Here is a 16,284-nt window from a genome sequence, read left to right as displayed (position 1 = left end):
TTTTTTTGGGTTTTGATGTAAAGAAACGATTCTATCTTTTTAGGAAAAGTTAAACAGAGAAACAAACATAAATTTTATCGCTTTGTACACTGTTATGTACGTTTCCGTTTTCACTTTACCTAAAGAAGGAGGAAAAGAAAAGAATATCCCACTATTCAGGTTTTCGCATCAAGTACAGAATCACTTGCATTCGTAATCCACTTTCTTAGTTTCCACTCTTTTTTCTCTTTTTCCACCTCAAAATCATCTTACTTTTTGGATGTAGAAAACTTGCGCGTTAAGGGGTCATTGTCCCTTTGACTTTGCCTCTGTGTTCGTATTCTATTATCTCTTCTAATTTTCTTTCTAAAACCAATGGCTCTCTTGAAAAAAATGTAAAATGGGGTCACAATTTTGTCAAACAATTATTGATGGCACTCAAAGCCATCCTATGTAACAGAAATATGACACGAGTGAGAATTTCTCCACCATTTTCCCTCAAATTTCCCCTTCCATTTGAAAGTTAAACAAACAGTCGGTTATTTAGGAAGTGTGAACCCAGTTTTGAACCTGCTTCTATGGAGGTTCAAGTAGGCAGTCATTCCAATTTGATGAACAGAACATGAAAGATGGGCAGTGTATCTCCCAGTTGCAAGTAGGCAGTCAATCCAATATCAACTATTGGCATACACGGTGTGTGGTGTTGGAATAAACTCCTGTTCAAAGGACCATCAAATTCTGACAACGATGGCCACAATCGACACCTGCCACGGCACAGTACATAAACCATACATAAGATGCCAAATGTCTACAAAATATGAAGAATAGAAAATTTTCACCGAAGAGCAGGAGAAAAATAGTCAGTTTATAGAAGATAATAAAACGACGAAAGTAATCTAGCAACCTGAATAATTTTAACCGGTGACCAACATCTCGTCATCCAGATTGTATGATACGTTCATCTGAGCTTCACAAGTATATTGAAGAATTCAACTTAGATGAATGGAATGACCAGATTCAAAAAGCACAGCTTTTATCTGCCCAAACTGCAAAAATCCAGCAAGATTTTAGCCTTTTACTTCCACAACTAATAAAGATAAAGTCAAATTTGAAGACCCAAATTGACAGTGAATATCAATAACTTCCTTCAGAATAACCAAAAGAAGACACCATTTTCGCATTTTCTAATCATGCTGAAAAGCTAACGAGCTAAATGGTATTCTTAAAAAATTAATAATAATAATAATGTAGCATAGCTTTCATGCTCATCTCCTCATGGAGATTAATTCCCATTCGTCAACTGATAAGGGTTCCATGGAATTAGAATTCATAGAAAAGGACTGCCACTACTAAGATCCTGTAGTCAATACAGTTATGCTACCAATAATTCAAGAAAGCTCAAGAATACAAGCTCACAAAATTGAAGTTATAACTATTTCTTCTAATTTCAAAACATAAAACAGGTAGAAACCATCTCATTTTACTGAAAAAACATATATATATATATATATATATAATAAGGATAACTGAGTTCAAGTTTCAGCACAAGAAGAAGAAGACATGTTTAGTATTTAGAATACATTGTCAATCTTAAGAATCAGCAAAAAACTACATCAAATATATCAGATACATATAACAAATGCAAGTTGGTTGCATCTCTACCTCTTACCTTGAACCCTAGAATTACCATAAGGTGCTAAATGATACTCAGATATTTTAGAAACCATCAAACAATGTAACACAGTTTTGGTAAGAAATAGATACCTCCTGGAAGAGTATATGAAAGATTCTCAGTTGCTACCAGCAGAAGAGTTTATCAAGTTCAGAAATAAGCAACATGTTATGCAACCAAGAACCAGCCCGGGCCTTCAAAAGGCGAAGATTCTGCTATGCTTATGCTCTTTTCCTTTCCATCCATTTATAGTAGAGGTCAAACACCTTGTCAGGCTTCCTCATTTTGCAGTATTTCTTGACAAGTATCTTATATGGAACATCATCAATTGGCATACCAGAATTATGCATCTTCCTAAGGAGCTCTTCCGCTTCCTTCATGTTATCTTTAATACAGTGCCCTCTGATCAATTCAGTGTAAGTTATTATATCCGGTTCACATCCCAGCATTAGCATTTCATCAAGTAAATGAAGTGCCCATTCAATATTCTGAGAGTTACAAGCAGCACCTATCAACAAATTATAAGTAACTACATCAGGAAGGAGACCATATGAATGCATCTCCTGTTTGAGGGAAACAGCGTTAGTGATATTCCCTTCTTTTACTTGTGCATAAATCAATGCATTGTAAGTATATACATTTGGCTTAACACCATAAATCAACATCTGATTCTTAGTGGAGAATGCCTTCCCAAGATTGCCACATCTTCCATAACAATCAATAATAAGGTTCCATATAAGGGGCTCAGGCACCATTGACTTCTCTAGCATACCAAGAAGAAGCTCATTAGCTCTGACAACAACTCCATTAATACACAGGCCTTGAATAAGCGATTTGTATGACATTTGATCAGGAATAATTCCAATTTTTGACATAATGCCATGGATATAAGAAGCCTCGTCGAATTTTCCTATTTTGCAAAGACCACTTATAAGTGTATTGTAAGTAAAAACATCAGGAAGCAACCCTCTCTTAATCATTTCACAAAAGTATCCAAAAGCAAGGTGTATCTCTTGACTTGAACAAAACCCATTGATAAGGACATTATATGCAACAACATCTACTTGGGTATCCATTTGGACCACGTTGTCCCAAACACTCTTAGCCTGAACCATTTTTCCATTTTTAAAATAACCATCCATGAGTATAGTTGAGGAGATAATTTTATCTGATGCTGTCTTATCATTATCATCATCTAATATCTCTTCCAGATGCTTCTTAGCATCCTCCAAATGGCCTTTCTTGCATAATGCATGCACAAGTATATTACAAGTAACTCTATTTGGTTTAATACCTTTGTTAGCCATAGTGGAGAACAGATCCAGAACTTTATCCACATTATTGATGAGGCAATAACCATTAATGAATGTGTTGTAAGTAGCACAGTTAGGAGAGGGACCCTGTTCTGACATCTCCTTTATAAGCTCATCTGCCTTGTCCAAGTCCCCAGTTTTGCATAGTCCATTTATTAGATAATTATGTGTAAATACATCAAAAACTACACCTTTCTGCATCAATTTTCTCCGAAGCCAAAGTGCGGTTCCCAATTTACCATACAAACATAAATCTTTAATTATTTCTGCAGTTTCTAGGTAATTAGCTTCAAAAGTCCACCCCTGACAGTTCATATTTGCCAAAGATATACTTTCCCTGTAAAATCATAATAAATAAAAGACATCATAATTTCAAAATTTATTCTTATCAATACGATTTCTGACTGTCAATATCAATGTTCATATAATACTTCAAATAGGTATGAACTAATGAAGAGCATCACTGAAAAATCCATGATGCTGTTTTTGAAAGAAGCAGTTACTAAATCCTCGTAAAGCACAAAAATTGACTCAGCCACTATATATAAGACAGAAAAGGAAGAAAATTCAAGTGTCAATAACCTATCATGCAGCATGCAAAATCATCCAACTAGCTCAATGCTCGATTATTACCCTCTCACTTATTAAAAAATATCGTGAACCTTCAAACTCAGAGGCATCAAAATAAAAGTGCTGACCTCATCATTTTCAAGCGCTCCAAATTGTCTTTCAGCATTACATCCAGCACATTGAAAACTGCATGTGGATCTTGCTTATCATTGAGATTCTTGTTTTCTGAGAACCAATCTTCAGCACTCAACTGGTATTTTTCCCCAAATTTTGTCATGAAATCTTCGAGCTTAAATGGGAGTAAATCCGCATTCCCACAAGTCCTAACACATATGTTATGAAGTAGATAAGCATATTAAACGAATTTCAAAGAAAAACTTAAAAAGAGAGCAAGCATAGGAAGAAGAGGGAAAATAACAAAATGAGAGATGCTATTCTAAATGATGCCTCCCTTTTGTTTCTTCAGTTTTAGCAACTAAACATGGGATAGATCAATACGCTACGGTTCTGCAGCCTCATTTGTGGTGCAGGCACATTAACTGAACTCTGATATCACCATGTCTATTGAGGTTTTCTAAATTTAGAGCAATAAATCATTCCAGTTTATAATACAAATGCATAATACATGCAAAAACGACATTACTTCAGCAAAAACAAATGGCATCTGAGCCTATCACCGTATTGACCCTTCATAAGTACATCACTAAATCATGACAAGATTTTCTTTTTCTTTTCTAATATCCTCAATTTTTCTCAGGAACGGGACAGCAACATAGAACAAAATTTTAAAGAATAATAAAAATAAAAATGAAAGAAAGCGAAAGAACATTACCTAGCGTCTACAGCATTGTTGGTTTGGGAACAGAAAACGTTAGCAAAGATCTGAGCAATATTGCGCTTGATGGAATCGAGGGTACGATTCACAAATCCAAGAAGAACAAGATGGGATGGCGATGATTCCCCACAAGCGATAGCCAACTGATTCACACAAAACACGAATAACAAAACAAATGTAAAGCCAACAAAAAAGGGGGAAAAAAATACCTAAAACAAAACGAGTTAGATTGGATAATAGACTCACCGCCATTGGAAGCTTTTCTCTAAGCTCTGATTTTAGATATAATACAAAACTGAAAGCTTTTGAAAAAGGAGTAGAAGAAGAATTAGGGGTTAGATTGAAGACTGAAGAGCTGTGAGAGTACTCGCAGTGGAGCGTCGGCGGGAGCGATGGGTTCTGGGGCTCCTTCGAGTTCTTCTTTCTTTATCACTCTCCGACTGCCTCCTCCCATCGCTCTGCCGTTCTAAAAATCATTTTCTTCACAGAGGAAATTTCCTTTCGATATGTAAACGACATGCCGTATATGTTTTCTGTCTCCTGTATTTTGTTAATTTATGTTTCATATTCGAGCAAACGTTGAGGGAAAATTTCAAATCGTTTGGAAATAAATCATTCTTTGAAGGTTATGTTAGTCTTTTTCTGTTAGTATGTAAATTTTATTTCATTTAGAATTTTAATAAATATGGGTGCATAGATGTGATAATAATATTATTATTATTATTTGATATTTGGGGTCGGGGGTTACTAATTGGCAATATTTTTTATAATTGTCTTCACAAATTATGATGATTACAATCATCGTTCCCATATTCTTAATTATAAAGTGACCTTGTAACATCAACAACAAAATGTAATAATAAAGTTTGAGAAACAAATAATATTTTCTCGTATTATGCCCTTAAAAAATTTTTAAAAAATAAATAAAAGAAAGAAGTTAGGGTATTGTGATTAAGCTATAGAATATTCTCACAAATGCCTGCTACCAGTGCAAAAGAGATGGCACTCAAACCATTATTACACCTCTTCCGTCATTAGCCAAACATTGCTTTTTGCCCAAAAGATTTTGTACCAACACCTCACAAAATCTTTGTTTACAGTTTCTGTATGTGTGCACCATTTGACCATAAAACAAGTCTCACATAAACTGGCATTACATGCAGAATTGCAAATAAAATGAGAAAAACAAAGTTTTCTTATATCGATGATTAACGGATGCTAAACATTTACTATGGAAACAAGATCATCATTAACTTAACCATTCCTCATTATCTCTTATCTATATAGTCTTATCTTCTTTGCCCTTTAGTTTGCCTATGGCCAAAATTGGTTTTTCTTGCAGGGAAGGCCCTCTGCTGATTCTGATTCCTATTAGTATTCCCAAACTTGAGAGGTACAACCTGCTCAATGTATGATTTTCCAGGGAAGTTCCTTTTATCCTTTGGAAGAGATTGCAGTTGCGGCAACCAATATGCTACATACTCGCCTTCGGGATCATATGTTTGTGCCTGGAAAATGTATAACAGTTATATTGAGTATTTTTTCAGTTCTAGTATTCTTTTCAAATCTCAAACTTTCTTTTCTACCAAGTTGTTTAAACTTCCATGCTCAAGGGAATATGCAACTGTCCTATAATCACAGTTTGCCAATTTCAAATTACAACATTTTGTTTCCATGTCAAGGCGCTTACTTGGATTTGTTAATCCTTTGGACAGAATATCACAGAGGAAGCTGGATGGTGCCTTCAATTTCAAATTTAGATTTTGGCAGCTAAAAATACGAAATGAGTTATATGCATGAGTAATGCGCATGAGTTAACAATATTATGTTTTTCCCGACTTGATCCATAAAAATCCAGATTATGTTTTTGTAATTGTTTTTAGTGCTCTTAATGTAAGAATCTCTTAGGTGAACATTTGTCAATCAAAGATGGATCCTACTACATTAATCTCTATGCCTAAGAGAAGTTCTTCACTTAAAAGATTAAAACAATAAAGGTATGAAAGTACTTACTTGTTTGGGGTTACTGAAATAACGATCTTCTCTAGGATCATTCCCAACTCCTAAATAGTGAAAAAAGACAATAAAATGTTGATTAATAAATTTGATTGACTGAAGATTATAAAGCAGCATATATATAGTTGTTCTATATTGCAAAAGTAAACAAATATTTCGAATTTGTTAATGTTTCGATAGGAATTTAAAAAATTTACTGTCAAATTGTCTATGGTTATGCTCAATGGTTGTCTATGTAAGCTAAATAGTACTCCAACCGCATCAATCTCAATGTAAATTAAACATAATGTGAATTACCTGCACCATATGTCCAATTCCCATAGTTGGAGCATGGATCATAATCCAAAAGGCATGTCTCAAACCATTCAGCTCCCATACGCCAGTCAATACCCATATCTCGAACAAGAAAGGAACATACAATCTGTATCAAAATGGGGGGAAAAAAAAAATCATCATTTTAAAATCCCCATGCAACATGCTGCAAGATCCATATGAGAAGAATGAGAAGATATGGGTTTACAAACTAACAAACAATATGATTTAAACAAGCAGTTTATAACGGTAATTGTTGAACCATAACATTTGCAATGAAACTAAAAGAAAGTGAAAGATTCACTTGGGGTTTACCTGCCGTCCTCGATTTGACATGAATCCAGTAGTTGACAACTCTATCATGTTGGCATCTATGAGAGGGTACCTAGATGTCCAACAAGTTTAGGTAAATTACAGACAATCAGTGACAGGAAAATGATTTATTTTCTTTAGGCTTCTGAAAAGTAGAAACTTATTATCATTCCTACAGTATGATCATCCACAATCATGCACATGAAAATCAAATCGAGAAAGGGTAAAGTTACGATTGAAGAAAAGAAAAGAAAAACCCAAATGAATAAAAAGGATGCTCCTATATCTAATACCTTGATATAAGTGAACAAAAATTATACAAAATTGTACCTAATGCTTATTTATATCCATGTGTCCATACTAAAATCACGCTGAAGAAACAAACAAATTATCACAGTACTGGAAAGAGACAAGGAGCAAAAAAACAAAAAAGAAGGTGTACCCTGTATGTCCATCTCTCCAGGATTCAAACAAATTCTTGTCTTGGCTCCATCTAAGCTCCACTTTTCTTGGGCCACCTAGGAAAATATAACCAAAAAGTTGACATGTCTACAATCAAAAGAAAAGAAATGTAAAGCAAAATCTTTAGATGGACTAAGTAAAACTCTGAAACACAAATCACCAGTCAACAACAAACTGTTCATACAACAAACCATAAATATCTTCTAATAATTAAAACATGACTGAACACAGTAATCAATCGAAATCGATACCTACCTAAATGAAAAAGGGAATTCCCATATTTGATTGACAAAAACCTGAAGTAGTCCCTCCATATCAGCTCGAACAAAACCCTGCCATGTTGAGCATTGATTAAAACATACTCTGTGATAAGTTTTACCCAGCTTGAAGATTGGTTTCTAACTAGTGCACTTGGATGAATCTAAGTCGCCAATGGCCCAAAACGAACTTATATTGACAATTCTGATAAACCCATACTATTTGTATCTCCAAATCCTTCAACTAAATTTAAATATACTATTAAAATGTTATCAACCACCAATGAATGAAAAGTTTACTGGAATTTCCTCATCCAAAATTTTCTCAATGCCACCCATGAAACTGGCAGAATATAGTAAATTGGAATTCTGCCAATGTGTCAATGTTGGAGTAAGAGAGCATTACCAGTATGTGGAATTATTTGCTAGCCTTTCACTTTCATATCTTTTTACCTGAAAATATCAATTGGACCCCTATCAGAAATTAGTCTCTTATTTCACTATCTCATGTTATCATGTAGTCAAGAAGCAAAATTTAAATAGCCATCCAACCTCTTCATGTATAAAACGAGGAGAGAGACTTCCTGATCCAAGCCATGTAGAAAATTTTGTAGAATAATCAGGTCCTAACATACCATTTCTGGTATCTTTATAAATCTTAAGCAAATCCTGAAAAAAAAAAAAAAAAAAAAACGTGGCATACTTTTCATAAACTATCAAATATGAAAAAAATGGTAGAATTGTATCAAATTTAATCTTAGATCAGCAGAGATAGGTTGATAAGCAATAGTGTCCTGGCCTGTTGGTTCTTCAACTGAATTCACATAGCTCTTTTTATTTGGTTTATGATTGTTTGCATGACATGTAATTAATTCAAAATTTAATGATGAAAGTTCTAAATTCCTGTCCAATTAACACTAGACTATCAAAAATTTTCAGCTGCTAAGAATATATATACATATTTTTTTCCCTTTCCAGTTGCAATATCTCTGGAACATCTCCAGCTTTATCTCCATACAAAATAAACAAATAATAATAATAAAAACAACAGAACATGCCTTCTTCCAGAAGTACTCATGTACTCTACTCAACGCAGCACTTTCCCCTCCGATGAACTTCATTCCTTTGCTTACCTGATCAAGACAAAAACAATTAATTCATAAGCTTGAGTTCAGAGTGTTTCTCATATTCAGTCAGAACATATAAGTTGTTCACAAATACCTACATTTTGCAAGTGAAGCCCAAACTGATCTACTGAAGGAATGCTCCCCCAATCATCAATGCTGGGAGGTGGCCCCAGAGATTTTGGAATTCTTACGCATCCACGGATCGTGCTCTTAGCTTCAACGGCCTGCAAGTTTCTGTTTCATTACAAAACATTGCTAACACATAAAAAAAGTACAAAATAAATCATCTAAACGAAGAAAAAGAAAGAGAGACCACCATGCCTTACGAAATTGAGTGAAGACATCGGGTAAGCTACTAGTATAAAATGGGAGGTCATCTATGTGATACAAAGTGGCACCCCAAATAAGTTGCAATTTTGGACTGAGAATTGAATTTGACCTGTTGGGTTGCTCTGGTGATGACTGTAAAACAACTTGTTTTAGACTTTTGCGGACCAACCTTTCAACATTCAGCTCCTCACTGCAAGTTTCTTTTTGGGCATATACCTGATTAGATTAGGATTAGAAAACCCACATTCTAATTGCTTTGAAAACTCAAAATACCACTGAAATCAAGTTAATAAGGAAATCACTTAACTGTATGGGCTCCAAAGGTTTTTGCTAGGGAAGGTAGAATTTCCTCAGGTTTCCCATGTTGAATGAGCAAGTTAAGACCATTTTTCATTAAATTCTTTTTCAAGTCAGCCAAGCATTCCATGAGAAATTGAGCTCTTAATGCTGCCATTAAAAAAAAAAATGTAAAATCCCAGTTCATACAATCCCAAGTTACAGAGATTAAAGAAACAGTATAAAACAGATCAAAAGGTTGAGATTTTTCTTAGAAGATCCTGAAATGTGCCAAATTATAAGTTACATTTTCCATGATATGTATGAAAAAAAAAATATATATATATATATATATATATGCAAAACAAAATCAATTCCAAATATATATATATATATATATGCAAAACAAAATCAATTCCAAATATATATATATATATACCTCCGGTTTTAGGGAAACCAAAGTAATAGGTAGTACCAAAAAGCCGAGGGTCGATGCAATACACAGGCAATACAGCCTGAGATGAAATCCACGCCTTATATAATACCTCATTGTCCAACACTCTCAGATCGTTCCTGAACCAAACAATGGCGACCCCATTGCCGCTCCGATTCGCAGACGACGAGGAGTACCTTTGAAATGCTTGCTCTGCAACGCGGTCCATTTGATCGGTTTCCATGTCCGGTACCTTGTAGACCGTAGAAGAGGCCGACCTGACCGGTTGTTGGGGTACGGAGCCAGAATTCATGGCTGGTAAACGGTTCAAATTCGCAGAGTAGATGAGGAAAGAAGAAAAAGAAGCAGAGGTGGGTTTTGGAGACGGGTTTATGAGCTTCTTCAGGGACAGAGAAAAGGAAGGGAAAGAGAAGGAAGAGTGGAGAGTGGCCATGAAGAAGAACCACGGTTTTGGATTTTGTAGGGAGAGAAATTATTAAGGCTGTTGGGAAGTTGACACGTGGCATTGTGGAGTTTGGTTTGCTACGTGGCAATTCGGTAGCCAAAGGACGCGAGTTTCTCCGATTTGTAAGAACTTGGGCCACTCAATGGAAAATTAGTAAGGAAAATTAAATAATTATCTATTTTCCTTAAACTTTTTGATGATCTGACAACAATGTAAATTATTTTGTGTGTTTTATTATATGCGAATTTTAAGTTAAATATAAATTCTTAAAAAAGAAATGAAATGAAAATTAATGGTTTAAGTGAATTTATTCGGTAACATAAAATTTTGTAACATCAGGTATAACTTATTTTATTTATTTTAATAGATAAAAAATTTCAACATTGATTTTGTAATTATTCAACTCTATCATTTTTTTTATAACAATTATGATTGTCTCATGTATAACTTTAACAGTTAAGCTTATTTTTATCATATACGTTTGAAATTATTTATTTTTTTAAAGAAAAAAAGTTAATTATAAATTTTATTATATTATTTTATTCATTAATTTTTATTATAATTTTATCTTTAAAATGGATTAAAAAAATCATTAAATAAAGGACAAATCAGTCAATTTTTAATGTTATTGTTATATGCAAATAAAATTGATATTTGAGAGGGTTATTATGATATTTTTCATAATGCAAATGTCATATTTAAAAAAATAATAAAATAAAAGAGCTATAATAATATTTAATAATAATAATAATAATAAAGGGTATAGTTAAAAGTTAACATGTGCGTATATAGAATCTTAAAAGTTAAAACATGCATACATAAATTAATATCCCCCACCAAAAAAATAAAAATAAAAAATACAAGTTATCAAGGAAAAAGGTACTTAATATACATTATAAACTTTTATATGTTATGTTTTATGCAATTAACCAATTATTAATCAATTAACCAATTATTAATTTAAATATTCATTAAATCCTAAAAGATTTTATAAAAAATTATTATCTTAAATTAAACAAAATTATTCATTTAATATATTAATCCAAATTAGAATCAAGAAATTTCATTATTTAAACGAAATTATTAATTTATCAAATATTCAATTATCGAAATTGTAAAGCATATCAATATGTATGTATGCATCAAATAAACAAGAAAAAGTATAATTATAACATATCAACAAATTATTCTTTTGACATAATTTTACATTTTCGAAATAATAAAACGAAGTGAGCTTATTTTATTTTATAGTTAGTGTCAATTTTAGTGTAACAAAATAAGAAATTGTGCATGTGAGATCATTTGAGAAAAAAAAAAAAAAGGTAAGAAATGTTCCTTGCGGGACTTAAGAGTTACTATTTTCTAGGAACATAACTTGAGTTTAAAAAAAAAAAAAAAAAAAAAAAAAAAGAGGAAGGTAAGAAGTATGTTTTTTGATTCTTGTGGAGTCCCGGTAATCAAAGTAATCCAAGGTTGAAATTCATACATTAATCATAGGCTACATGTATCATAATATGGCATATGGACGAGCGTAAAAACTTTTTCGAAAAGAACCAGTGAGCTATGACAAATCTACTATTAAAAATTTACAAAATAAGGGTAAGGACGGTGGACCAGTGAGCTATCACATATCTATTATTTAAAATTTACAAAGTCAGGGTATTTCAATAATGTTTTATTAAACAAATTTTGAAACAATTTTATGATAATGAAAATAATAAAATTGTATTTGGTATTTTTAATTATAATATATATCTTAATTAAAGAAAAAAGTTTGCAGTTAAAAATGATAAACATTATGCTATATATTTGTTTCTAAACTTTTCCAAATACATAGAATACATCTAATATGAGGGTGTATTCAATTAGGATTTTAATGTTTTTAAAAAATTTTAAAAATGTAAAGGTATTCGATTAAGATTTTTATAAAATCTATTAAAATTTTATGGTATTTAATTCAGAATTCTATAGAATCCATACAAGTTTGATGGTATTCAATTATGACTTTTTAAAAAGCTATAAAAGTATAGTAGTATTCAAAAAGCCATTAACTTAAAAGGATTTTACAAATTGATAGATTTGATTGGATTTTAAGATATTAGGTATAAATACTCGATGTTTTCACAAATCTAGCCTCCACCTTATAGATTTCATCGGACTTTAGAACCTAATACTGAAAGAGATACTGCATTGAAATAGAACGAACTGACAAACCCAACTCAACAGACGAACGGGCAGATGAAATAGATAGACCAATGGCAATCAAAACAGGCTCTCTCCATGTACTTCTTGCTTGATTTAGGCTTCTGAGTATGTTCAATTTTTTCTTCTTTTTTCTTTATGTTTTATATATGTCAGAACTTGTTGTTTTTCGGAAAAACATAAAGAAGAATAAACAAAAAATACGTGGTTTAACTTTATTTTAATATAATATATATACAAATTTGATTTGACTTCTTGGATATATGTAGAACATAAGTATAGGAAGCATTCAACCCATGTTAAAAGAAAAAGTAATTGATTAAATTTTATTTAATATAATATATATAAAAGATTGATTTGACTCATTATGCATAGAAAACGAAGATTATAGGAAGCCTCCAACCAGGTAGGATTCATTATTTGGTTGCTGCTGTGTAAGAAGAATATAGATTGGAAAAATGTTTTACTATATTCAGAATTTGAACCAAAATCAAAGTTTACTGTGCCTTCATATTCCACATCTATTATAACATCACCTGTAAAACCTTTTAGAAAACAAAAACATAAAAAAGCAAAAAGAAAAAATTGCATTATGGAAACTCTTCATTATTAATGATATTTCTCAAAAGCAAAATCCTAGTTCAAAATATACAATAATACTATTAATTGATATTATGCAAGAAATAATGAAAATAGAGTTCTCAACTTTCTAAAGAAATATGAATATTGTTGATATTGAAAATCAATTATCATTAATATCCTATAATACTATTTCTGCATACCAACAATTTATGAAATCTTGCAAAATAGTAAATGATTGAAAATTTTAGGATACCACCATACTAGCATCTTGAGACTCTGTTTATAAAAGATATTATATATGAAATTGAAACAAAATTTATTATTTATATCTCACACTTGGATTGCATTTTGTTCGAGATTGTTAAACAAAGAATAAAATATACATTAGGACTCCTCCTAGTAAGAACAAGGATGGTTCTATAAATATGGCTTCTAAGAAGCTATTTCTAATTTTTAAGGCTTAATACTATTTTTATAAATATTTGTTAATTTTTTGTAAATAGTACTTCAAGCCTCCTTCATAAAAGCTTTTAATAAAGATTAAAAAAAAATATAAAAATAAATAAAAGAAAGATAGTCAAAAAGCTCTTAACAGAACTATTTGAACCATTGCTTCGTGCAATCAACAATATGTATGTGTGGCTGCCAATATATATATATATATATATACAGACACACATTTAGATAGATATGTGTGACCACCAGTTACCCTTCAGACAATATAGCTAGATTAGTTGAGCTAACTTCCGTAGATACTTTTGGTGGGTACTTGGATTAGTTTGAGTTAGAATGTGAAGATCTTTATCTTATTTATTATATGCTTGATTTATAATATATATATAAACATGAGTTTCAACTATTCATGGGCTTTATATTTAGATATTCATTATTACAATCAGAGATTCACAACAAAAAATTAAAACTGCATATAACAGATGAACCTCGCAAGAAAGTAATATGTTGTTGGAACTGATAGTTGATGCTGCAAATTGTGGATGGCGTGACAGTAACGGTATACTTGGCAAGCTAACTGTGGAAAGTAAGATACTTCCTAAGCTTAATGAAGCACTTAGTGTAATAAGAATTATACTCAATAATAGAGTCAATTGAAATTGTTTAAAATGCGTTATCAAACATTTTTTCAACTTATGCGTTTCAACTCTGGTTTTGGATGGGACTAAGTCACACAAAGATTCACTACCATGGATGAAATATGGGATTGTATTGGAGCTATTAATAGCACACATATACCAGTAACAATAAAAGGTCGTGATGTAAGTAGCTACCGTAATCGCCATGGAAAAATTTCACAAAATGTACTAGCAGCTTGTAACTTTGATTTAGAGTTTATATACGTACTCAGTGGATGGGAGGATTTGGCTCATGATTCAAAATTGCTACATGATGCTTTATCAAGGAGGAATGAAATTAAAGTGCCATAAGGTATATATTATTTTATTTTATATATATATATATAATTTTTTTTTTCAATATGTACTAATTTTTACAAAAATAATATTTATGGATTAATTATTAATATCTTATATTTTTAGGTAAATATTTTCTTATGGATTGTGGATTTCCAAATCGTCAACAATTTTTAGCTCCATTATGAGAGGTTCGATATCATTTGTAAGATTTTTCTGGTCCAGGCCGTCATCCAGAAACTGCAGCTGAATTGTTCAATCTCTGTCACTCTTCATTAAGAAGTGTAATTGAGAAGATATTTGGTATATTCAAATCTAGATTCACAAATTTTAAGTCTACACCTCCAATTCCATTTAAGACACAAGCAGAACTAGTTTTAGCTTTTATAGGATTGCACAATTTTCTTCGCAAAGAATGTCACTTTAATGAGTTTTTGATAGAGCCAAATGATGAATCTCCATCACCATTACTAACACAAGAAACTAAAGGGAATAATTTTGAAGAGCTGTGTGAAAATCAAGAGCAATAACGAGGGAATGCTAACGAATGGAGAACTACAATTGCTTCAAATATGTGGATGGATGCCCAAAACGCAAGAAAACAAAGTAATGAGCAATGAGTTTTTTTTTTTTCCAAATAAAATTTTGCATATAATAATAAATAATAGAGATGATACAAGACTACTTGATATATTTATCTAATTTTATTATAATTTATCTTATCAGTGTTTTTCTTTTTTTTTTCTTTTTTTTTAATAATATTTCAAGAATGATATTATCAAATTTAATATTCATTTATATGTTGTTTACCTATTTATTAATATTTGTTAATTTGTCCGATATCATAAATGTTCAACGTTGCTAATGGTATGATAAAAATAAATAAATAAAAGTAATAAAAAAAAACTCTATTTATAGTATAATTGTTTTATTAAAATAAATTATATTATTAATCAAAGTAGTAAAATAAATTATATGAAAAATTAAAAATCATTATAATTCCATAAAAATCTGTTAAAGTTTATTATATAAATCTTATAAACTCTATTAAACTTCATATTGGATTATGATAAAATCCACATACAGTTTGTAGAAATCTATTAAAATTCATGAATTCCATCAAACATATTAATTCTTTTAAAATTCAATAAAATTATAATTGAATATACCTTTAGACTTTCATACTTTTTTTTTTTTAATAATTTTTATATCTATAAAATAAAAAAATATCTTTGGCCATTTTTTAATTTGCAAAAAAAATTAAAAACACGTTCATAAAATGGTACAAGATAGACCCTAACTTTTTTTTTTTTTAATGTTTTCTAGATGACATCTACATTTCATTACTGTTAAGCTCTAAATTTGTTTAATAGATGATAGATTTTGTTAAACTATAGTTTCCAAATTGAAATAATAAATGGCTCAAAAAAATAAGTATTAAAATTTCAAAGTTTTTTTTTTCATTTTTATTTTTTTAGAGAGAAGTATTTTAGTGCTAGAGAAGTTGAACCCAGAGCCTAAGAGTTACCAGTGGTAATAAATTTTAAAGGTTGCAAATTATATTAACAATACTTTTAGATTTAAAAATCATGATATATTTGGCACAAATTAAGAAAAGTAATACCATTTTAGTATAATTAAAATAATTTCCAAACTATAATTTGCATATATAGTAATTATCCCAATTAAATATATGACATAAGATAATCGAGC

At 31.1% G+C, this 16,284-nt stretch overlaps 1 protein-coding gene across 5 annotated transcripts; it reads right to left on the bottom strand.

Moving 5' to 3' along the window:
• Positions 1 to 582: 582 nt before the first annotated feature.
• LOC107420781 (cryptochrome DASH, chloroplastic/mitochondrial) lies at positions 583 to 10,365 on the bottom strand. Of its 5 annotated transcripts, none has more exons than XM_025075182.3 (17): positions 9,901 to 10,365; positions 9,493 to 9,632; positions 9,177 to 9,401; positions 8,954 to 9,079; positions 8,787 to 8,861; positions 8,281 to 8,397; positions 8,135 to 8,181; positions 7,727 to 7,803; positions 7,452 to 7,527; positions 7,013 to 7,082; positions 6,683 to 6,806; positions 6,383 to 6,432; positions 4,367 to 4,512; positions 3,663 to 3,857; positions 1,744 to 3,301; positions 884 to 1,025; positions 583 to 743 (listed from the first exon to the last, which is right to left on the bottom strand). In XM_025075182.3, exons 1-15 carry the CDS (start codon positions 10,346 to 10,348, stop codon positions 1,873 to 1,875), a joined length of 3,345 nt encoding a protein of 1,114 aa, XP_024930950.3. In that variant the 5' UTR covers positions 10,349 to 10,365; the 3' UTR covers positions 583 to 743; positions 884 to 1,025; positions 1,744 to 1,872. The 5 variants fall into 5 exon arrangements, with proteins under 5 accessions (XP_024930950.3, XP_024930951.3, XP_048331872.2 ...); XM_025075183.3 differs by having other exon boundaries at positions 8,954 to 9,089; positions 9,295 to 9,401; XM_048475915.2 differs by having other exon boundaries at positions 10,007 to 10,145.
• Between the last annotated feature and the right edge of the window lie 5,919 nt (positions 10,366 to 16,284).

This window comes from Ziziphus jujuba, chromosome 5 (assembly GCF_031755915.1).
Source record: "Ziziphus jujuba cultivar Dongzao chromosome 5, ASM3175591v1".
NCBI classification, from domain to species: Eukaryota; Viridiplantae; Streptophyta; class Magnoliopsida; order Rosales; family Rhamnaceae; genus Ziziphus; species Ziziphus jujuba.
This window is presented reverse-complemented; position numbering and strand designations above follow the sequence as displayed.

Excerpts from the sequence above, each read along its gene's own strand:
- LOC107420781 (XM_025075182.3), bottom strand. The coding sequence starts at position 10,348 with ATGGCCACTCTCCACTCTTCCTTCTCTTTCCCTTCCTTTTCTCTGTCC. Across the intron at positions 8,182-8,280 it reads CTCGTTTTATACATGAAGAG|GTAAAAAGATATGAAAGTGA; the intron begins GTTGGATGGCTA and ends TGATATTTTCAG. Across the intron at positions 7,804-8,134 it reads GCAAATAATTCCACATACTG|GGTTTTGTTCGAGCTGATAT; the intron begins GTAATGCTCTCT and ends TCAACATGGCAG.